This window comes from Brachypodium distachyon, chromosome 1, assembly GCF_000005505.3.
Source record: "Brachypodium distachyon strain Bd21 chromosome 1, Brachypodium_distachyon_v3.0, whole genome shotgun sequence".
NCBI lineage: Eukaryota > Viridiplantae > Streptophyta > Magnoliopsida > Poales > Poaceae > Brachypodium > Brachypodium distachyon.
Genome location: NC_016131.3, coordinates 67487528 through 67511529, shown reverse-complemented (window position 1 = coordinate 67511529; position 24002 = coordinate 67487528). Strand labels below are relative to the sequence as shown.

Below are 24002 nucleotides of genomic sequence, written 5' to 3'. Positions count from 1 at the left end.
GCGAGAGGCAGTAGCACCCGCCATTGATGCCGATGTGTCTAGGATGATGCCGATGTGTTTATTGGGCCAAGTATCTCTATCTTGAGCCATGCATGGGGTGCTATATTTGTTTACCAGATCGTGTCTGAAAATTTGAAACTACGGGAGTGCTGATGTATCGTGTTCTTCTTGATTAGCATTGAGCAAGAAAATTACGAGAATCTCAAGATATACTAACAAGCAAGGTAGTCCCTCGGATCCTAAATTGTTGTCGAAATGTTACATGTATCTAGATACATCCATATTTGAACAAATTTGAATCAAAAATTCAGGATCGGAGTGAGTACTATGTATTATACAAGGTCAGAATGTTCTTCATACAACCAGGACGCAAGAAAATTACAATTTAGATCGTCGATAGAGCCTTTGTTTTTTAATCTTCAATAGTTTTTCTTTTTGACGATCAAGGCAGGTGCTCTGCCGTTTCATTAAAGGAGAAGAGAAGTACTGGACTTATACAAACAAAGCCAAACTGAAAAAAAGACAGAAAGATCCGATGCTGAAGGTACTCAGCTCGGCTGTACATGAACCAAAACTACGAACTTCTAGCCGCAACGAGAGCCCCAACGTCTTCATCAATCAGATTCTTAACTGCCATCACGGTCGACTTCTTTCCCTGAAAAATCCTCATGTTCCTCTCTTTCCAGAGATTCCACACCACGTACGCCCCCATCGTGGCAGCTTGCTTCCGGGCGGGCGACACAGGCATCGCCTGGAGGTTCCTCCACCACAGAGGAATACTGCTTGCGTCAAGATCCGGCCGCACCATCACAGGAAGGGACTACCTGAAGAGATGCCACAACTCCTTTGCAAAAGGACATCGCAGGAAGAGGTGACTCGAGTCCTCGAGCACCTGGTCATCCCCGCGCACTTAACCTTGCCGCCGTCCAAAGTAACCGAACAAGGATAACCGGTGAGCTTACCACGGCCAAATTTTGAGTACCATCAGGATCAGAGTAATCAAGGACGTGGAATCTTTGTTTATAATTAACGAACAAGAATTTAAAAGAAGGCAAGAACTGAAGAAGAAAATTGCATAGCCTTGAGAATCTTCTTGATTACCAACAGGCAAGCAAATTACAGAGTTATTAAGACTACTGATTTCCAACAAGACCAAAAGTTACAAGAATCTAAGAACATACTTTGATGATTACTAATAAGCAAGATATAATACAAGGTCAGAATGTTCTTCATACAACCAATACACAAGAAAATTACAATATTGGTCGTCGATGGCCCCTCTGATTTTTAATTTTCAATGGAAATAGAAGCAAAGTAACTGAACAGTGAAAACTGCAATGAACTTATCCCGGTCAAATTTTGAGCACCATCAAGATAAGAGTAATCAAGAACGTGGAATCTTTGTTTATAATTACAGTACTAAAGAAAAAATTAAAAGAAGGCAAGAACTGAAGGAGAAAATTGCAAGGGTTGAGAATCTTCTTGATTACCAACAGGCAGAAAATTACAGAGTTAAGACTTGCTTGATTTGTAACAAGCTAGAAAATTATACGGAGTACAAGAATCCAAGAACATACTTGATTAGTACGGAGTACTAGTGATAAGCAAGACATATTACAAGGTCAGAATGTTCTAGTAATTCATACCAATGGGAGCCAGAAAGTTACAATACCGATCGTCAAAACGTTCCTGATTAACCCAACATCCACAGCTCCCCCATTACAAGATATATTCCACTACTAAATTCCCCACGATCAACAGAAGGTAGATGAAAGAACAGCTAAAGGCAAGACTGGAATCTACATCGGGTAAGCCTGCAGCGGCATTACGTCGAACACCACAACAGCCGCCGACCCGAGCCTCAGCTCCGTGAGCGGGTCGCCAGCTCCGCAAGACATGCCCTTCGATGCCGCAGCGCCCGCATTGCTCCTGATGTCCCCGGGCGCCATAGGGAACAGCTCGAGGCACGCACCTGTCTCAACATCCGAGACGTCCTCCTCGGACGCCAGAGGCATGAAGACTCCCGGCGAGGGGCGGCTCCCGTGCTGCCTGACATCCCCGCTCGCCAGAGGGAACAGCGAGAGGCACCCCTGAGTCAGCTCGGCGCACGCGGCGTTTCTGGCGGCGGCACAAGGGGCCCGCGGGCGCTCGGCGGACGACGACGCGCGGGCGTGGCACTTGAGGACGGAGTTCCAGCGGTTCTTGACGGCGTTGTCGGTGCGGCCCGAGAGGAAGCCGGCGATGGTGGACCAGCGGTTGCCGTGGATGGCCTGGTAGTGGATGATGAGCTTGTCCTCGTCGCGGGTGAAGGGCTTGACGGCGTCCACCTTGGGGTCCAGGTGCTGGTACCACCGGAGGCGGCACGACTTGGAGGTGCGATTGTTGGGCAGCGCCTGCTCCAGCGCTTCGGCGACCTTGTCCCAGCTCTGCGCGCCGTGCAGCCGCACCTGCTGACGCAGCAGCCTGTCCTCTTCCTCGCTCCACATCGTCTTCTTGCTCACGTGCCGGTGCGGCGGGTGGCCGCCGCCGCCGGAGCCCGAGGTGCCCGGCGTGGACGCCATCCCCTTGCCGATAGTTCCTTCTCCTGGAGTGCCGATCGTTCCTTGCGGGATCAAGTTTTGCGATCGCGAGAGGCGGAGAAATTGGGTGCGGGTTGATTGTTGAGGCAGCCGCTGCTTGCCTTATATAGATGGGTGGTTAAACCTAAGCTATACGCGGTGAAGTGTTCGCAACCGAGCGGGATTAGGAGTCGAAGCAGACGGCTGCAAGGAAAACTAGGAAAGCCAGTCCGATCCCGTGCAGGCCGCGATTACGGGGACGGCGGGGACATGGAAAGTTGGATCGCGAATTGATGTGGGTCGTCCGATATCAAGGATGTGCTGGCGCACCGAGCTACACTTCCAAGATTATCATATCGATCGCGGACGCGGAGATGGATACCCGTGGGCCGTGGCTAGTGCGAAGAAAAGGATCCTATGGTAGATTTGTGCCCCTCTCGCCTTCGCTCCTCTGGCCCTCTCCCACGGCGGTGTCTTGCTCTAGCAAATCCATCTTAACTTTCTTTTCTTTTTCTAAGTTCATTAGCCTGAAGTTTTGTCCTAAAATATTAGTCCGGCGTTGCATTTTAGCATGATTTATCATTCTCATATCACTTCTGGAAAAGAATGAGAATGCTTTTGTTGCGGGGATATATCAACCAAGTAAAAATAATAATATTAGAAACATGTCCTATATTAATGGGACGGATTGTATGTGAAATCTTGAAAGTGGGGGTGTGTAGAAGCATCAAGTTTAAGACAGTACGGAGTAGTTCTGAGTAAATAGGTTAATACCTCTGTTTTGGGCTCTGGGTCATGTTTTTGTGCATTAGACCCCAATGTTCCAGCCTTCCAGGTGAGAACTCTGAAGTTCTCTGTTTCATCAGCAAGTTAAGATCTGTATATTTGGTGCAGAGAACATTTTGCTTGAAGTTTGATGTCAAGTGGATTGCTATAACAAGTTACAAAACGAAGTCAATGGAATTTATTTCTCCTGCTCAAAGTTCATCTTCAGTTCACAGCTCATAATGCATGTTCTGATACAGGTGAATCAAGACAGAAAGTAGCCATTATAGGAGGAATTTTAGGAGGCGCCTGCTGCTTGTTGGTTTATTAGCTTTCTTGTGGATCTGGCGGTCTGAAAAGTGCAGAAACCTCGGAGAGGCAAGAGTACACTATTTTCTCGGACTTGAGCTCTTTGGTTATTGTCTACTTTTCAGTCAAATCTTAGCAAAATGGTCAAGGTTGTTCTATAGGAAAAAAATTGCTCACTCCATTTCTAAATACTTGTCGTGGTTTTAGTGCAAATTTGACTAAAAACACTGCACTAAAACCACGACAAGTATTTAGGAACGGAGGGAGTACTCCCTACTTCTGGAAATATAAGTCATATATGATATAAGTTTTGCCATAGCTATTGAAATGAATGTGAGTTGTTCTGACACTAACCGAATCACCTAAAATGAGTTATGGTTTTAGAGCGAAAAAGAGTAACCATTAGAGTTTCTGAAGACATTGGTATTCTTCCATGTGGAAGAGGCATCGTGTCTACTTTTAGGATTAGGCATAAAAAGGGGATTTATTAGTTTTATTTATTTTATGCAGTGTCTTCCCATAAATATTCAAGAAGGAGAATTAATTAATGCAAGGACTACGATATCTCAAAACAGAATTTTCCAATTATACATGCTGATTACCCCAACTTATGTTGGTCACCCAAATGGTAAAAAATTTAGTCTGTATCTGAATTCCTCTTCTTGCCACTATATAATAATAATAATGTTTGGGTAAATATTAGAAGAATAGAAGTAAACCAATAGTGTTTAAGTTCTTATCCAAATTGATTAATAGCAACGAATAAGTTTTGGCGGCTTTTTAAAATAAACAGGTAATGCAGCTAAGAACATCGCATAATCGTGTCTAAGGTGCTTACTGTTTTTTGCTTCGAAAAATAGTTTACTGTCTGAGTATGGAACATTATTTGTGTGATGTTATAGCGCTAATATTTTTCCTTCTTTCAATCTATAATGGAGCTTTGTTCTGAATTCTCTTTTTCGGCCTCTTCGGTAAATAAGTCAGAAATGGTTACACATTTTGCACTTGCCCTGCGTAGTTGCGGATGAATGTGATATTGATACAGTCCGGAGCAAGTAAAACAAACCAGTTCTGAAGCAGCTTCAGTGCAGTTTCTAAAATATGTATGTTCCACTGCTTGCATAGTAGGAAATGAAAATCTATGTTATTAAGGCAATGGATGGTGTGTTGTCAGAAATGATCTATCTATGAGGTTGTGAGGCCAAGGGGAGAATTGACAAAAATGACCGGATTCTACCGCACCACCAGTTAGTTATCTCCAAGGTTGTCAAGCCAAAGGTAGAAGGCTAATTAGGTCAGATCTTCATCCAGGTGTTTCTGTAGGCCTCAAATAGGTGATACTAACAATAGAGGGTCCATGCCCATGTTGTTTTGTTAAAATATTTCATGTCGATTGTATTATTTGTTGTCTGTCTGCACTGTCACAATGAGTGACTATAGGACTTGGAATATTTTTACACAAGAGTAATGGCTCATTATATGATAAATAGTAACTACATGTCAATTCTTTCGCTTTTGTCATTCTTACTAAGTGATAGATTACTTATATCTCCGTTGCAACGCACGGGCACTAAACTAGTAGAGTAATAGGGGAGCTGTGTGTGGAGGGGTGGGGGGAGGGGGGTACATCCATCCATGAGCGACGGTGTCTCGATTCTTGCAAGCTTTGCCAGTTCATGAGCTACTTCATTGGCTTTCCGGGGACGGTGAGCGAAAGAGATATTCACAAAATCAGGGATCAAGTGAAAGCAATCATCCAAGATTGCAGCTGTAGAACTATAATGCCCCTCAGCAATCTTCATAGTATCAATGACTTGAGTGTTGTCGGACTCAATCGCCGCTCTGTAGCATCCCATAGAAAGGGCCAACTGCAGGCTGGGGCGAAGAGCATGAGCTTCAACTGACAACACATCTAGTGCAAAATCGATTCTCTCATTAGTTGCAGCAACAAAGTTACCATTAGCATCTCTAATCACTGTTGCCTCTTAGATCATCAACATCAAAACCTGCATCAACATTCACCTTCACACATCCGGATGGGGGCTTGGACCAGCACACCTTATTCGCACTTGCTTCACATGAAGATGATTTAGTAAAACTCGGTGCCATCGCCAATATGGAGAAGCCAGCCTTATCAGGAGGTTGCACAGGCTCATTCCGAGAGATTGTCCTCTGCCACCAAATGAATCATGCGGCAACAGATACCAGTTCAGGGAAATGAATTAACATGTGGTGTGTTCTGTTGAGGAGAAGAAAAGAGGAATTCAAGGACCGTTGAACCAGCTCTGTCAACTATACAAGCATCAGCAATATATGTCTCCATGTCTAACTGTTGCCAAATTTCCCTGGCATTAGTACACTCAAACAACATGTGTTTAATATATCTTCCACAGCCATGCAGCCCATTGGGCATTTGGCGCTAATCTTCATGTGCATGTCTGCAAGTATTGCATGACAAGGAACAATCCCATTTGGTGTTTTCCATAGAAAAAAGAATTACCTTCAAAACAAGGTGGCATGGGGTTTAGTTTCAATCTAACATTGCTTGCTAAACAAGCATGGCTGCTCATTGATTATCCGGACTCTCTTTGTGCTTCAATCCTTCGAACCGAATACTTTCCTGATGGTAAGTTGCTTAATACCAATCTTAAGAAGGGTGCAAACTTGGTCACATCTGGCGTATCGGTGATGGAACTCATGCCAGGATTTGGGAATTGGGAGGACCCATAGATCCCAAATTGCCCATCTCGTAAAGTTCTGTCTAGGCATGGCAATCACCTCCTGTTGTGGGTCAGCGAGTTGATTAATCCGGCTACGGGTGATTGGGTGTACAGCTTGTTGTACAGACTTTTGGTTATGTTGATGTTGAATGCATCCTTGCTATCCCTCAGCCCGCAAATGACATGGAAGATTTCGTGGCTTGGAACCTTACTAGATCACACACATTTTCAGTTAGAACGGCTTACCATGCAGAATGGCTGCACCAGTTTGGTCGCTGCGATCCTCAGGGATCATCCGATATGGAACACAGTTTGGAGCCTCCGTATTCCAGCGGAGAGCCATCCTGGTCTTTGTTTAGTGAGAATGGTTATATACCCAAAAAAATCCCGGATAAATACGACCAGAAGGCAGTGACATGGGTGGCGAGCAGTGGCGGTGTCAAACCTACAAACTTCTGATGTCATTTAATTCAAAGTCTTTTCGATCATATGAATTTTCTTTTGATAAATAACTGAAATAATTAAGAGTGTTTAGGAAGATGAGATATCAATTGACATCACTACCTATACATGGAGCCGCCACTTGTGGCGAGAGGCAGGGAAGATGAAACGGGGCGGCGTATTTTTGGAGGGATTATTAGGTGGTCAAACAAATGAGAAATTGTGACGCTGGATTCATGTGGCAAGGTATTAATATGTTTAATCCTTGTCACCTATCTTTTGCAACTTCTTTTTTTTTTGCACTAATTCTTCTAGGTCTACAAGTATCTCATAAGTGAAAGGACTAAAGTTGTGTTTGGTACTGCGGTGGATACTCATAATCCTGTTTGATCTGTCTATGTTTTTTCTAGTTTATCGTTTAGCTAACCATTTTCTTTGTACTTTCATGTGTATTTTCCACACCTGATTATAACTTAAGTTCAACATGGTTCATCAATTATAGACTGAGCCTAAACTCGAGTAATCAACGCCTTTGTAATCAAACATCTTAATGCTATTAAGGACATTTTCTCCGCCAAATTGCAAAGCAAAATCACATATATTAGTGCCAATGATAAAGTGCTTACCTTTTAATGGTTGCTTTGTTTTTCAATTCACGTCCCCAACCTAATAAGGGTGGTAGATGCATACAAGTTACAACATCGCTTATTTAGCCGAGCTCAACCACACACCTCTCATACGACAAGTTCAATAGTGTGATTCAACATTACAAGGCAGTTTGTGGGTGAAGTTGTGATAGAAGTTAACTTTAAATCTTGTGCAAAGTAATTTAATTTGTGATTTACACACAAAGGAAGACAAGGCATAAGAACAAGAGCGTCCGCCATTCAGTTTAATTTGTGCGTGTCACACAATATGCATGGAGTTACACAAAATTTGGCTGGTGCGCATAGCAATATATTCACATGTGTGAAATCAATCTTACAAAAAATTAGTCTGCCAAAAAAAATATTTACCCCGAGTATCATATTTTGAGTGTCGGGCAAATTCCTCCGTCCGGAAATAAATGGCTTGGATTTGTATAAGGTTTGTGTGAGGGAGTAATATATATTTTGAGTGAGCGGAAGAAAAATTGCAAACTTCGTGCAAAGTTGTGTGTGTGTAAATATGTAAATCGAAGTTCAATGCGATAGATAAGAAAAAGGACAATCGTTTGAAAATCAATATAACAAATAAACATTCATCTCAACTATGTTCTCCTGTTACTTTATGCTTATTTTAACATGCACATACTCCCCTTGCGTGCAAACATAGAAGTGAAAGATAATTGAGAAAGAGCCAACAAATCCATTAAACGTCTCTTATTTAAAAGTAACCAAAAGCTATAACCATAAGTAGTAAATACACATTTCCAATTTTACCCTTCCTCGGTTGGCAGCGAAATTGATTGGTGGAAGGGACTTCCCTACAACCGGAATGATTTCAAGTTGATGAAATTAATTTATAACTAACTGGGGGTTAGGATAGAGCCTACTATATGGTTGGCAAAATCGTGTTGATACAACCCAGCCCAGAAAGCGTTCAAGACTTGCCTCGCGGTGCATGCTCACATGCTAAAAATTTCAACTATTGTTTTCAAATAATTCAACAATGGTTGGATTTTGGTTGGAGGTTTCAAAACGAGCCATAATGCCATGTACATTACGACTTGGAGCAACATATGCGATATGATTTAGGCGGTTAATTTTATGGCTAGGATCCTCTGCATGTCACAACCCGTGTTTTTTTATTAGTGTGGACAAACGGCTACACACCAGACACCACACGTGCACATACTGCACCCTTGGAGACACGCTCACCCCTTAGATCCATCAAAGGGGAGCACGTGAACCTAGTACATAGACACCTAATTCAGGTCGGGCGACGCATATTGGAGCCGCACACGTTCGTCTTTTAGATCCAACAATAAGGGTACCTAGTACATAGACAGCTAAGTCAGGTTAAGCGCTGCACGATGCCTAACTTGCCTTGGCTGGCTATGTACAGGTCCAGCTAGTCATGTAGATACATACACATTTACATGTAAGGTATGAGCTAAGTGGGATGGTCCGAAGCGTGCTGTGTCCGTGACTACATATTGGGTCCAGTGATTTCTGTACAAACAAAATACAGATCGGGTATGAGGTAAGTGGGCTATCGCAAAATTAAAAGCATGCGCCATGTGACTACATACTCGGTATGATCATATAGAACAGATACAATACAGATGGGGTATGAGGTAAATGGGACACCGCAAAGCTGGCAACACCATCTCCGGTGGTTATATAAGAGTACCGCCACTGTCTCCGGTACAACAAACATGAGAATGGCTTTCCTGACTTCCATTTTGTACATCTCCTCAATCGTCGCCGGCCTTCTCATAGCAGCGACCACGGCGGTCGCCCAGACGCCCACCTCCTCCTCCCCTGCGATTGGCGTTGTCACCAGTAATGCCACGGTATCGGCGGCCAATGGAACCGTCGCGTTGTCGTCATCGGTGGCGGACAACTCCAACGACGAGTACATCTGCTACCTCTGCTTCAGACGCAACACCATGGTGATCAAGCGGTGCCCGCTCTACAAGGACGACTGCCACATCGCCTGCCTGTCATCCCCGTCCGCCTCCCCGATCACCTCCTTCCTCTCCCGCCGCGCGCTGCAGCCTCCCGGCCCCGACGGCCGGCGCCCGGACAACGCCGGCGATTGGCCGGGCGCTGAGGATTGCTACGTCATGAAGCTATACCCGGATGGCAGCTGGAAAATCGTCAGCGTGGTCGACTGCTACGCCGTTGCGGGCTGCCAACTCGCGTGTAGTTACTACGACGCTACCATTACCGCGAGTAAGGACGATGGAGCCGCCGCCATCGTCACCACCCGCCGTCCGCCGCCCCGCGTCGCCGAATTCGAGCGGTGTGGCGATCAATGAGTCTGTCCGCCCCCGGCGCGCGTGTAGCCGCGGGACAACATGCATGCAGCTGACTCGATCGGCGGTTTGTTTTTCCTGAAAAATAAAGTGCTTATCGACAACATAATCCAATAGCATCGATCGGTTGCTTTCTGATCAGATTTGTAACTAATAACTATGCGTGAAATCGAGCATATATGCTTACTGCTTTGTTTTTTTTCTCGGAATCAATCGACCAAAAACATTTGCAGATGTAGTGTTATCTTTATATGCTGCAAGTGATTCTCCGAAAAATGCAGTGCAAGGCACATCAAAATCCAACCATAAATACGTATGCCAAAGCAAATTAAAACAACGTCCTAACACACGAACACATTCGCGAGGAAATCGTTTAGCAATCAAGCAAGCATTCTAACACAGCAAAAAAATCTGACGGGCTCCGGGCCCCCGCGTTGCTCTGTGAAGGGCGACTCGGGCGGCGCCCAATCCTCCACCGGCAAAGGGCGTCCACTCCCTCCCCTCCCCCCCTCGCCGCCACCGGGCAAAGCCCGTGCGGGGGCAGCGGCGGCGGGCCTCTTCATTCTCCGCGCGGGCTCCTACTCTTGGGACCCCGCGGCTTCTCCTCCCCAGGCGCGGCTCGGCTCCTGTGGCTCTCAGGGTGTGCGTTCGTTTTTCGGTTCGGTTCGGTTCGGTTCGGTTAATACGGTTCTTTGGTTAATCGGTTTGTATACTTCGGTTAAAACGATTACGTATAAAAATACGGTTCGGTTTCGGTTTTAACCATTCGGTTTCGGTTCGGTTTCAGTAATAACCAAAATAACCAAATTTGACGCGAATTTTTGAGCAACACATAACGTTTTGTCACACATAAATTCAAACACCAATATGAAATATGTTGTCAAGCGCATGTATAATGCTGCTGACTAGTATACTATGCCAATTCAACATGTTGCACGTAATACTCGGCCCAATTGCGACAGCCCAATGGAAAATAGGCCCAAACCTGAAAGCCCGACAGATGAACTAGTAAAAAGGTGTTTGACTCCTCACACACGCATATTTTTCCTTCCTAGCGTGGGTTTCGGTTAATTCGGTTTAACCGAAAAACCCAATATTCATTCGCTTCGGCTTTCCTGAAACCGGACCCGAAACCGAAAACCAGGAAAACCGAAAATTCGGTTCAGTTTTGGTTATTTTTCTCCGGTTTCCGGTTCGGTTTTTCACAGGGTGAGGTGACTCGATGCGGGATGGCGGCGCCGGATCCGTGGTCGGAGGTGCCAGATCCGGTCGTGGCGTGGCCGGATCCGTGGTTAGCGTGGCCGGTTTCGGCGTGGGGGCGGCTGCCGACGGAGGGGGCGGCAGATCGGCGGGCGGGCATGGCTGCCGTCGGCGGTGGGCCTGCTGTGGCGCGGGGCAGCGTCAGGCGTGGCCGGGCACGTGGTTGCGGGTGTAGGTCGCCGGTGCATGGCAGCGTCGGCCGTGTGGAGGACAAACGGCTATGCATCAGACACCACACGTGCACCATCCTGCACCGTCGGAGCCGCACACACTCGTCCCTTAGATCCAACAAACGGGAGAGTATGCATGAACCTAGTACACATACAACTCATCCAGGTTTGGGCGCCGCAGACGTTCACCCCTTAGATCCAACAAAGGGGAGCGTATGCATGAACCTAGTACACATACAACTCATTCAGAAACAGCTAAGTCAGGTTAGTCATTGCACAGAGACAACTAAGTCAGGTTAGGCGTTGTGCGGCGCCTAACTTGGATACTGACACAGATACAGGCAAGGCATGAGTAAGCGGGATACCCTGAAGCTAACAACGTACGTCTATGACTACAAATTGGGTCCGATGATATCGATAGCGACAAAAATACAGATGGGGTATGAGGTAAGTAGGATACGGCAAAATTAATAATATGCGTCATATGACTACATACTCGGTATGATGATGCAGATACAGACTAAATACAAGTGGAGTATGAGGTAAGTGGGATGTGGCAAAGCTAGCTAGCAACAAGTGTTATACCGAGTCTAAACTCGACTCCGACGGATTATATAAGACCACCGTCACTATCTCGATCCGGTACAACAAAAATGAGAATGGCTTTCCCGTCTTCCATTTCATACATCTCCTCCGTCGTCGCCGTTGTCGTTCTCGTAGCAGCGACCACGGCGGTCGCCCAGACGCGCACCTCCTCCTTCCCTGCCGTTGACGACGTCACCGGTAATGCCACGGTAGCGGCCGCCAACGGAACTACCGTAAAGACAGGCTGCCCTGCCGCCGCCGCGGTATCGTCGGCGGCGGCAGCCAACAACGACTACTACTCGAACCGGTACATCTGCTACCTCTGCTACCAACGCAACACCATGATGATCAAATGGTGCCCGCTCTACAAGGACCACTGCCACGTCGCCTGCCTATCATCCCCGTACTCGTCTCGCCGCGCGCTGCAGCCCCCCGGCCCCGATGGACGCGCGCTGCAGGTGCCCGGCAGCCGGCTCCCCGGGCCCGAAGACTGCTACGTCATGAAGCTGTACCCGGATGGCAGCTGGATCATCGTTGACGTGGTCAACTGCTATGCCGTCGCGGGCTGCCAGCTCGTGTGCGGTTACGCCGATGCCATCCCCGCACGTAAGGACGTCGACGGTGGAGCCAACACCACCGGCCGCCGCCTGCCGCCGCCCCGCGTCGCTGATTTCGAGCGGTGCGGGGATCAGACGGGGCCGCGGTCGGTCCCTGGCGTGTAGCCGCGCGGGACCACATCCAGCTGACTGGATTGGACGGACATGTTGTGCTTTTATTCACCATAAAATAAAATTCAATAGCGTGGATTGATTGCTTTCTGATCAGCTATGTACACCGTGCATGAAATCGGGCCTGTTTACTGCTTTGGTTTGTTCTCAGAAATCTATCTACCGTCACACATGCAGCTAGCAATGTTCACTGTTTAATTAATTTGCTGCGAAAGAGATTCTTCGAAAAATGCACTGCCAAATCAAATTAAGCAGTTCAGTCAGAAACGTCCGCGCGACCCGAACGCCGCGCGCCATGCATCCACGGGCAGGGCGTCGACGGCGCAGGTGAACGTTGTGTTGGTGAGATTTGATGCATGGTGATGTCTCGTGTTTAAGGTGTATTCCAGCCAATTTTCCCGCTGTACCTCAAGTATGCATGCATGAATTAATCTAGGGCGCCCATGGTCATTGTTAGCTCATAAGTACACACGTATATATGCTTCTTAAAGAAATAAACATCACGCATTTATCACGTCACATAAACACGAAAAAGCCGAGAAGCACACGACACAGCAAATTTCTGGGGCTGCTCCGTTCCTATATGTAGCAAGGATCAATGAGCTTCTAATTCATACTCCCGTTCCAAAGTAGACGGCGTGTAACTTTTATTGACCGTCAAACTTTCTAAAGTTCGACAAACTTTTATAACAAAAGTGTCAACATATACGGTATCAAATGAAGATCTTTAGATTCATTGTGAAATATATTTTCGCAATACCTTGATTTGACACGTTAAATGTTGATATTTTTTTCATTACAAAACTTGGTCAAAATTTAAAAGGTTTGACAGTTAACATAAGTTATACGCTCTACATTTTGGAACGGATGGAGTACTACTATTTGACGTCACCCGGCTCAAATGTATACATACAGTATATCAAGAGCAAGCGACAACCGAGCGGCACGGCGGGTGGCTAGCTCTGCCGTTGAGCAGGCAACACACCCATGTTTGATCCCCGGTTGGGGCTTTTCCTGGTTGTCTCACCGAGATTTGAAAACCCTTTTGGTTTCGTCTCTCCCACGCATGTATCTATTGCTAACAGAGTCTGGCAACTCCGGGAATCTGGTAAAGGGTATAGTAGGTTGTAGGTTCGCCTTGCGCAGTAGAGGTAGTGTGTGTAGTGTTAGCTTTGGTGGTTTTCAGCCGTGCTTCCAAAAAAGCAAAGGCTGGAAAACACGCCAAACAAAGAAAAAGAGTGTCTAGGGAGGTCGCTTTTATGGGACCGACCGATTGTCCGCAAAAAAGAGTTCGGATCGATTAGATATTGAAAAAATTGAAATTTGAAAAAAAAATTAGCGTGCCTGAATTCAGATATTGTAGAAGAGAGGCCTAAAAAGGGAGAGCAATCAAGCAAGTATTCAGTGCGAGACACGCCAACGAAGTTCCCTAGATTTCCATAAATCAATTTTACTCCGTATGTTTTTTATTTGTTTTATTCTTTAGAAAACCATTTCTTGTGTACGTATTTACGAAAGCGGGTTATAAATATGTTCGCCACAACACAATTCACAACCGCAAAATGATCCTACCGCGTGAGAGAAATTGATGTGCAAAGTTACATCTACTGGTGTTTTATTTTGAAGTTCTCACAATGAAAAATTATACGTAAGCGGATTGTAGTATGGATAAACATTTTACAAAACTACTAGCTGCTCTACGTTGTTGCATTCCAAATATTAAAAAGAAAACATATACTTCCTCTGATTCTAAATTCTTGACTCAAATTTGCCCAAATATGGATGTATCTATTTTTAAAAAACGTCTAGATACATGTAATATTTCGACAACAATTTAGGATCGGAGGGAGTAATAAACTTGAAGGCATATTCAACGAGGCAGTGATCGATTTATTATATTTTTTAGGCAGTAAACTGTAAATGGAACACAAAAAAATTGAGGGAAAAATGAATCACATCTTTTTAGGAAATCACATTTTTTTAGAGGAAGAAAAGGAATCACATTGATCGTAAGAATCTTACTTTTTCCTCCATGTCGCCTAACCTAGCCTAGCCCAGATTAGACTCCCTCCCGGCGCGGCCCGGGATTTGTGGTAGCCCAGCCCAGGTCTAGCTAGCCCAGACGGACCAGTCCTACGAAATTGTCAAATTGCGGGATCAAAAAACATCTCACAGCGATCTCACGCAGCCCGCGGCGAGTTCCGACTTCGGACCGTTCCATCAATTTTGTTTTTCGCCCTAAAAACATAAATAAGAATCGTCATTCTTTTTCTCGTGGGAAGAATTCTTCATTCTCTTTTAAGGAACTTACACTCGCGAACCCTAGTTCGAATGTTGGGTACAAAATCCGGTTTCCCTCCCTCCTCCCCCGCAGCCGCTGCCGCAGAACCGAACCCCAAGCGGAGGAGAGAAGGCGAGGCGGAGGCAGACATGAGGGAGGAGGCGGTGGAGCGGCTGCGCGGGGTGGTGCGGGACAGCGTCGGGAAGCACCTCTACACGTCCGCCATCTTCCTCGCCGACAAGGTGGCCGCGGCCACGGGCGACCCCGCCGACGTGTACATGCTCGCGCAGGCGCTCTTCCTCGGCCGCCACTTCCGCCGCGCGCTCCACGTGCTCAACAACTCCCGCCTCCTCCGCGACCTACGGTTCCGGTACCTCGCCGCCAAGTGCCTTGTGAGCTCTACTCCCCAGAGCCTTTTTCTGCTTCTGCATTTCGTCGAACACGGTGCGTGCGTCCCGATATGTCCAGTTTGGCTTCCCCTATTTGTGTAAACGCCTCAATGGGCCGGCGCGGCCGCACGCTAGGGCTTCCTTGCAGTTAGTTTGTTTGGCCTGATTTAGCGAGGCGCCTTTAGGTAATCTTTTTTGCCGAGTATCTTGTGGGCTTCTGCAAGCATTCGACAAAATACATATGTTTTGCTTTCAGCTGAATGTGTTTGAACTGGATTATACATTTTGTTACACAGTACTCCCCTAGTGCCTACAGCTGGTGGCTTATAGTCAAATGCCCTGCGAGTTCTTCAAAATGACTAGCACAAACTAGTATAAGATTGTCTAATTTATTATTTGTATACAATGCTTTATTGGTTACTGTAGAAAGATTAAGGTTTTGATGTTTCTGATTCTATTATTTTAGATTGTTAACTTCATGACTAGGTTTGCATAGATCTTTGCATATGCTGCATTGGTTCATATTTTTTCATTGGCCAGGAGGAGTTGAAAGAATGGCATCAGTGTTTGATCATGCTTGGGGATGCCAAAGTTGATGAGCACGGTAATGTTGTTGATCAAGATGATGGCAGTGACATCTATTTTGATAAGGATGCCGAAGATCACGAGATCAATGTGTGATTTCTCTTCTCGTCTTATGACTCCCTCTGATTAAATTGCAATGATGGTTGCTTACTATTGTGACTCGTGTTTTCCAGATAAAGTCAGCTATTTGTTTCCTACGTGGCAAGGCGTACGAAGCATTGCATAATCGGGATCTTGCCCGGCAATGGTGAAATCAGCAACTTCCATTTATTTTCCTTTTGTTAAAATGCATCTGTATTTCAAAATAGTATAGTCACTTGACTTTCAGGGTGTTCAGTGGTATTGGCAATGCATTTCTTTCAAGCTTTCCTTCTCTGTGCACCTTTTAAGTTGAACTGATTAATGAACAGCTGAACATTGTTGCAATAAGTCAAAGGATGGTTCAGTTCTAGGAAAGGAAGCTCCATGGGCCTGCTTGTTTTCCTTGCTTTCAAATAGATTTTGATGCTTTGCTTAAGCAGACTTGTTGACTTTCTTCTATTATTATCTCAGGTACAAGGCAGCAGTTAAAGTTGATCCGTTGTGTTATGAGGTGAGAAGAGTCATGTGACGCCGTGAACATAAGACATTCCAAAGCATTTTTTATTTGTTGATTAATGAGCCGTCCCCCTTACAGTTAATATCACATAGAAAAAAAATATGCAGCATAATTGTATTTGATTAATGAGCCGGCGTGAAGCTTACTTTTGAATCATTTTATGGTTTCCTATTCTATAGTTGGGTAGTCTGGTAGTCTGAACTTTCTTATAGGCTTGACACACTGAGTCAGCAATGGTCTTACGGACAATATGTGTGCAGGCATTACAGATTAAATACAGTAGGTTGATAGCTGATCCTTTTATATACCTGAATCTCACTTGCAGAATATCATGGATGTGGGATCTTAGTCATATCGTGCTATATCTTGATGATAATAAAATCATTATATTACACCCTGATCTGTTACTATTCTTTCCAGAGATGTTGGAATAGAAACAACAAACAAGTACATGTCACTGTAAAATTTTTTATTAATCCATCATAAATTGAATTCTTTGCCACCGTAGTTCTGCTTGCTGATGAACTTACCAATGGATTGATGTTGTGTTAACCACTTACCTGGCTGGATTCCTTGATATGTCCTGTGTTATCCAGTTATGCTCAATTGCTCATTTGGTATGGTCCTAACTCTCTTTCTAATATATTTGTCAGGCCCTCGAATGCCTTGTTGATAATTACATGTTAACATGTGAGGAAGGTACGCTTCAAAAGTTAAAATCAGTTTTTGTTTCTTGTTTTGGGGTCTATTTTGAGGTTTGCTTATATCTTGAATGCCAGTATTATGTCTTGCATTGCTTTTCAAATAAGAACAGCATTTAAAGAAATTAGAACTACATTAATATTTAATAATTTTCTTTCATAGCAATCTAATCATCTTTAATTAGATATGAGCTGGAAAATGCTGGATATGTATTACTATATACTGACTAGAGTTAGCATGACAAAATATCTGTTGCCAACTGCATCCTTTGAGGGTATATATGTTAGTTAACAAGTGTATTGTCATTGACTAATTTTTAGAAGAGGACATTTTGGCTGCAACTTTTCATAATATTCAGCGTATTGAAACAAACTTGTGATGCTACAATATATTTCAGAATCTGAGTTGTTGTCCTCTCTGAAATTTGGGAAAGAAGATGGGTGGCTATCAGCATTCTACTCATGTTTGATTAGGAAGGTATCCAACTAAGTTACTATCCAACATTATGCATTGCATACAAATATGACAGATGTCGGTCTTTATTTACGGTTTTGTTGGTCATGGTTTCTTTTATGCCCTTTTAGCACGAAAAAGAATATGTAGTGGAAGCAAAATTCAAGGAACTTGAACGAGAATCTTGCAGCATATCTTCTTCAAGTTCTGGCCAAATGATGAAAAACAACATTGATGTTTTGGCTTGCAAAGCTGAATACTACCATCAGAGTGGAGAATACCAAAAATGTTTTGAGCTCACATCTGTGTAAGTTGGTAACCTTCCTGTTTCACTTTTGTTTCCTTGACAAATGTTGATCTTATGTTCTCATGATACAATTTTTATCCCAGGTTACTTGAGAGAGATCCTTTTCATTTGAAATGCACGTTAGTGCATTTGGCTGCTACAATGGAGCTTGGTCATTCCAATGATCTTTATCTTTTGTCATGCAATTTAGTGAAGGACTATCCTCAAAAGTGAGTATCAACCTTAATAACTGATTGAGCAATTTTCTTTCAGAGTTTGTTCTGCATGATCCCATAAGACCGACCCAGCAGTCCCTGACCATAAACCCTGTTTGTGTATTGAGTACTTTTTAGACATATAATGACACTCTGAGTTATACAATATATTCATCTTTCCACAGTGCCTTTATTATTTTCTATTTCCACTTGCAAAGTTTAATCTCAAATAGCACAGAAAATAAAATAGTATACTTATCGCTTGCAGTCAATCATGAGCAAATAATAAATTTCTAATCTGTTTCTGGTCCATCTGTAGAGCTCTTTCCTGGTTTGCTGTCGGCTGCTATTATTACTGTATTATGAAGTATGATCAAGCGAGGAGATACTTTGGGTAAGCATATTATCCTGCAAAATTGTCGCTCTTGTCTTGGTGTCTTCATTTGAAGCCTTATTATCCTGATATTTTTTCTCCTTTGATAAAACTACTTTCTTATTGTGGAAACTCTGGCACCACCTGCTCTTTTATGGCTATTTCGTTCTTTCTCTTGTTTTTCTTGATTAGAAGAATGCATGTACTGCCCCTGATTTTTTCGAATGGTGCAAGATATTTTTTGATATTCAAGTGTGCCCTCAAAGTTACCAATGTAATTTATACTAATATGTTTCCTATCAGCAAAGCCACAGGGTTAGAAGGGACATTTCCTCCTGCTTGGATTGGTACTGGTATTGCTTATGCTGCTCAAGAGGAAGGTGACCAGGCCATGGCTGCATTTAGGACAGCAGCTCGACTATTTCCTGGGTCAGTAACCCCTTTACTTTATTTGTTTTGAAATTCCAAAATAATTGTTGATGTAAACGTCCAATTGATTTTTTTCCTCTTATTCTGCTGTACTGCAGGGCAGACTATTCTTTATAATTTAGTTGAAATTTTAGTATTTTGTGCCAACTTACTATTCCTGGCTTTGACATGGCAACATTTATCTCCTACAATACAAGTAGTGACTACTCAGAGTAGTTATCTTTTATTTTTAGTGCTCAACTGCAAATTGTGTCAAACTTGTCTCATTTGTTCTATTATCTGTTGGGTGTTTTTGGCTTTTTATTCTTAAAAGCGAAATGCACATCACACTGTTTTCTTGTGGGACGTGTGACAAGCTCTTCTATATTTATTGATCACAATACTCTTTATATACTGATTACGAGAACTATGCATTAGTCCCTGCTCTTTATCATGGTGTATAATCATCTCTCTGCTTCCACTTAATAATCTACACCGTACTTGTTTTGTAGCTCCTTTCTTACGTACTTTTTTTTTTCCATTCAGATGTCATCTCCCAACTTTATACATGGGTATGCAATATGTGCGAATGCATAATTTCAAACTTGCAGAGCAGGTACTTGAGGTTGCTTCTCACAAACATGATGGTTTAAATGCTGATAATTGTTGGAAAAAATACGTTTAGGCAAAGGGAGGCTTCAAAGGTTGACAGTTGACTCGTTGGTCAACTACATCAATGAGGATTGTTGGCCATGCTGGCAGCAAATGAATAATCAGCATGTACAACTTCCTTTTGGCCTTTACTAAACATTCTTCAAGTGAGTCAGCTCACAGCAAGAACTATACTATGGTAGCATTGGAAAATATTTGCAAAATATAATTGGTAAACCACTAAATACTTAATAATGCCAAGTTCAAATATGTATTTAGGCTTCTTCAAGTGAACCATCTCGATTCTTCTCCTCTAAACTGTACATTGAGGTTGACTTAAGCTCCAAACAAGCCAAGTTTAGTCTCTGGTTCGTAACAGTTGAAGCATGCTCTTTCTACAAAATGCAGAAACTATTGACAAGTAGTAGCCTAGAGGAACTATCAAGTACTTCCTCCGTTCCTAAATTCTTGTTGCTGTTTTAGTACAAATTTAAACTAAAACAACGACAAGAATTATGGAACGGAGTGAGTACTAATTTCTGTAGGATTATTTATTACTAGCTTTAAACATTTAAAGGAACTACTGAGTACTATTTTCTGTAGGAACTACCGAACTATTTAATATTCCTCCGTCCAACAAAGGATGTCTTAACTTTGACTAAATTTGAATGCATCTATACACTAAGTCATGTCTAGATACATCCAAATTTTGACAAAATTTAGACATCTTTTGTTGGACGGAGGGAGTACTAACTTTAAACATTTAAACACAAGCAAATATCAAGTGGGAATCCAAATAGAGTGCAACCTATATGGAACCCACACGTAGAAGTTATAAGTGTTCTCCTTTTTCTGTAGATGCCAGAAAGGGTTTATTCTATTCCATGTAAAATGTCAAGATCAAAACCAATCACACTTTAAAGATAAAAAAATCTGTATGAATTCTGATTAGTGTTTTTCTCACATGGAGTCCTTTTTCATATCTTCCAGATTGATGAATTTGACTTTAAAAGTTATATGGCTACTGAATGCCCTCTCCCCGGTATCTACAATTTTTTGTGTAACATTCACATATTGTCTCCATGAAGTTTGTAATCCAGTTGGGTTTCCACATGATATTCCCTTTAACACAAACACACAATTAAGCTAATAATATTCTGGATGCCTAGGCTAGTACTGTAAAATGGAACTGCCAGGTATCTGTCATGCTTGCTACTAAATGAAAGGTTCTCTGCATAAACACATTGACTCTACGACTATAGTTTCAATCAAGTTGAGTTTGAATAAGGTGGATATTGAATCAGGAAATCCAGGACTCTGTATGTGTCCAATTTCTGCTACTGCTTGACTTTAATTCTGTTTCTGCAAGCTCTTTTCACTTACACCCTTAATTTCAAATCTAAGATCTGAATTGCTTCTAGTTGTTGGAAGAAGGTTACCGTTACAATCACGATTCATGACAGCATTGACTAGCACCACCAGCTTTTAATAAGTGAAAGTTTTTTTTGGCATTTCTTGTTGATCCAGTTTGTCTTCTTTGCTGCAGTTCTTCATGCAAGCGAAATCCATCTGCCCATCTGATCCACTTATATTTAATGAGTTGGGGGTTGTAGCTTATAATATGAAAGAGTAAGAAAACTTCTCTCTTCTAAACGCTTTTGTTATACTAGTATGATGAACCCACCAAATGCTCAACTTTATGGATCGGAGGGAGTATCACAGTACTATCAGAACAAAATGTGTTTCTTTCTTCTCCAGGACTTGATATTCTTTTTTCTTTAATGTCCAGGTATCAAAATGCAGTTCAGTGGTTTGAGTTAACACTGGATCATACCTCATCCTCCCTGAATGAAATGTGGGAACCAACATTGGTGAATCTTGGACACGCACTGCGGAAACTGAAGTAAGTGAACATTTGCAACACATTGTTATGTCTGTTTCATAAATTCACTCACTTTTACCTTTTTATGCTAGTTGAGATTGAGTTTTGCCTAGTGCAATCTTATTTGTGTCTTAGCAATCAAACAGAAAATAAATTGCTGTATTTAGTTTACTCATCAGCAGTTTCTCTGTGTAAAACCTCCTATGTGCTCCAAAAATAAATTCACAGGTTATCTTTTGAGCAACCACTTGACCATGTAATTATGTATGATTGCATTGAAACATGTGGTATTCTTTGTTAGACCTAAAATGAAGCTATCAACCACGTCACAATTTATTAAGCACATAAATTATAGTGTGCCTCAAATACTTTCACCTATAGAGCATTTCTTTTGGATAAATTTCAGCACTGGCAATTAGTTTCCTGTTATGTGCAGAGCCAGATTAGCATAACTAGGATGATGGTGGTTTTATTGCTATGGTGAAAATATCATTTCTGAACTAACATTTTATTTTTCCCACAGGAAATATGAAAAGGCAATATCATATTATGAAAAAGCGCTCACCTTTCCAATAAAAAGTCTGAGTGCGTTTTCTGGTCTTGCCTATTGTTACCAGCTTATGGTATTTCTCTGATCCTCTTGAGTTTATTGTTTTGTATCTTGTACCCTGTTATTTCTGCTGTGATGTTGTCTTTGTAATATAATACACATGTGGCAATAGAATGAACATGCAGCGCGTTATTGATCAGATTGCTTTGTCTATGAATAATATTTAAATATCCATATGTTGAAAGCTTAATCTTTACTCATATGTACCCAGATGCTTCTCTTATGACTTGCTATGTTACACCAATACGAGCTACAGGTGCAGGGAGACTGCATTCTCCAGAAAGAAGTTTGTAGGAATACACCGATTACATATATTTAGAGAAAATAAACAAATAATGTGGACCGTATTAGACAAGGTGTTAGAAACAGGTGTTGCCTGCTGGGTGTCGTGGAGGAGGGGATTGCAAGCGGGAAGGGAGTGCTGCTGGTGTGGAGGCAGCAGGAAGCTTTGGCTAGTGGCTGTGCCCGTAAGTGAGTTGGGTTGATTACACGAGCTACCTTTGGGTAGTGGGTATTTCGTAGGTTTGCATTTGTGTTGGGCTTTTGTTGGGATTTAATTGAAGTTGTTTTGGACCATGGAGTATCCCTGAGTATCCTGTTTTCTTTTTCTTTCAAAAAAACAATCCAGGATACTTTCGGACACATGTATCCCATTCTTTTCTGGATTATCACAGTAGCGCAGGTAACTATGACTGTCCTCTACTGAGTGCCAATATTTAGAAATAACAGTTGATCGGTCCGCGACGTGATTCCATTAGTAAGAACAATCGGAGAATAGTGGGGTTTACTTTTTTCATAGTTTTGTCAGAGTAGAGGAATACGATTCGAATTAGTCAGGAAGGAGTTTAGACGTAAACACCAATAAGTGCATAGGAAAGTGGAAAGAAAACGATATCCCTCAAAAAATATTATCAGAGTCTGCTTTCAAGAATGAGAAAGAGGCCCTGCCTTTATTTTTTGAAGTTTGACACTAATGCTTGAACTTAAGTAATGTCGCCATCATTTATTTTTTGAGATATCTGAATTAGAGCTATTCTTTTGAATATACAGGATAATTTTGAGGCCGCTATAACTTACTACCACAAGGTGAGTTCTTTCATTTAGCCTAGTTTTTTTTAATTAAACACTGTCATCCTATAATTTTGGCCACAATACAATATAAGTGGTATTCTTTGTTAGAGCTAAAATGAAGCTATCAACCACGTCACAATTTATTAAGCACATAATTATAGTGTGCCTCAAATACTAGACATGCTTGAACACATTATTTTCAATTGTCTGCTTTCCATAACAACAGGTTATAGTACGAAATCCTCATCTATGTTTTCTCTATGTTTTCTTTCAGGCGCTCTGGTTGAAACCAGATGACCAGTTCTGCACAGACATGCTAACATTAGCTCTTGAGACCAGTTGCCAAAGCACTGCTCGGAGAAAATAGTTCAGGCTTAATAGTTGTTTGCAAATTGCGATGGGTGCTCTTGAGGCCGGTTGCCAAAGCACTGCTTGGAGAAAATAGTTTAGGCTTACTAGTTGTTTGCAGATTGCGATGGGTGCTGTTGTCCTAACATCAAATCCATTCATTTGTAGCCAATTGTTGTAAAGTTGTTAATGTGCAATATGTAATTGCTCGAATTCATTTGTAGCCACCCAGACTAATTCAGGCTTTCTGCTGTACTGTTTTATTGAGATTTTGCTGTCTTTTACTAATGTAAATACCGCCATTTATTTTCGTCAACAGTAGTAATGTCCATTCCTATTCTGTACATATTGTGTTATTTCATTCTAATATTTTTCAGTTGAGCTGTTCTGTGAATCCTGGGTAAATTTCAAAGATACCAAGGATCAAAAGTCATCTTAAAACATTTTAGTTCATTAATTTGTGCATAAACTACATATAAATTCTCATGTCGCAAGTGGTAGAACTTGTCAATCTTGTGAGTTTTATTTTACTATTATTCCTTGAATATAATGACCGAGTTCAGGTTAAACTGAACCAGTAATTATAACCATTCTGACAAGTCAGCATTAAAGTGTGCTCACTAATTTCATTCGTGCTTAATTACGAAACGGA

At 42.6% G+C, this 24002-nt stretch overlaps 3 protein-coding genes across 3 annotated transcripts; 2 read left to right on the top strand and 1 right to left on the bottom strand.

The window, feature by feature from the left end:
* Positions 1-1449: 1449 nt before the first annotated feature.
* LOC100828563 (transcription factor MYB23) lies at positions 1450-2754 on the bottom strand. Its single transcript, XM_003561800.3, has one exon. The coding sequence runs from the start codon at positions 2559-2561 to the stop codon at positions 1800-1802; it is 762 nt and encodes a 253-aa protein (XP_003561848.1). The 5' UTR covers positions 2562-2754; the 3' UTR covers positions 1450-1799.
* A 9090-nt stretch (positions 2755-11844) lies between these two features.
* Positions 11845-12492, top strand: LOC104582385. Its single transcript, XM_024459027.1, has 2 exons — positions 11845-11919; positions 12010-12492. The coding sequence occupies exons 1-2, from the start codon at positions 11845-11847 to the stop codon at positions 12490-12492; spliced, it is 558 nt and encodes a 185-aa protein (XP_024314795.1).
* A 2244-nt stretch (positions 12493-14736) lies between these two features.
* Positions 14737-23690, top strand: LOC100827551 (anaphase-promoting complex subunit 6). The gene is made up of 16 exons (XM_010230608.3): positions 14737-15171; positions 15709-15843; positions 15927-16000; positions 16306-16345; positions 17005-17050; positions 17451-17530; positions 17638-17813; positions 17897-18022; positions 18327-18401; positions 18684-18809; positions 19335-19404; positions 20986-21068; positions 21229-21342; positions 21845-21944; positions 22982-23017; positions 23277-23690. The coding sequence occupies exons 1-16, from the start codon at positions 14830-14832 to the stop codon at positions 23367-23369; spliced, it is 1716 nt and encodes a 571-aa protein (XP_010228910.1). The 5' UTR covers positions 14737-14829; the 3' UTR covers positions 23370-23690.
* The last annotated feature ends 312 nt before the right edge of the window (positions 23691-24002 follow it).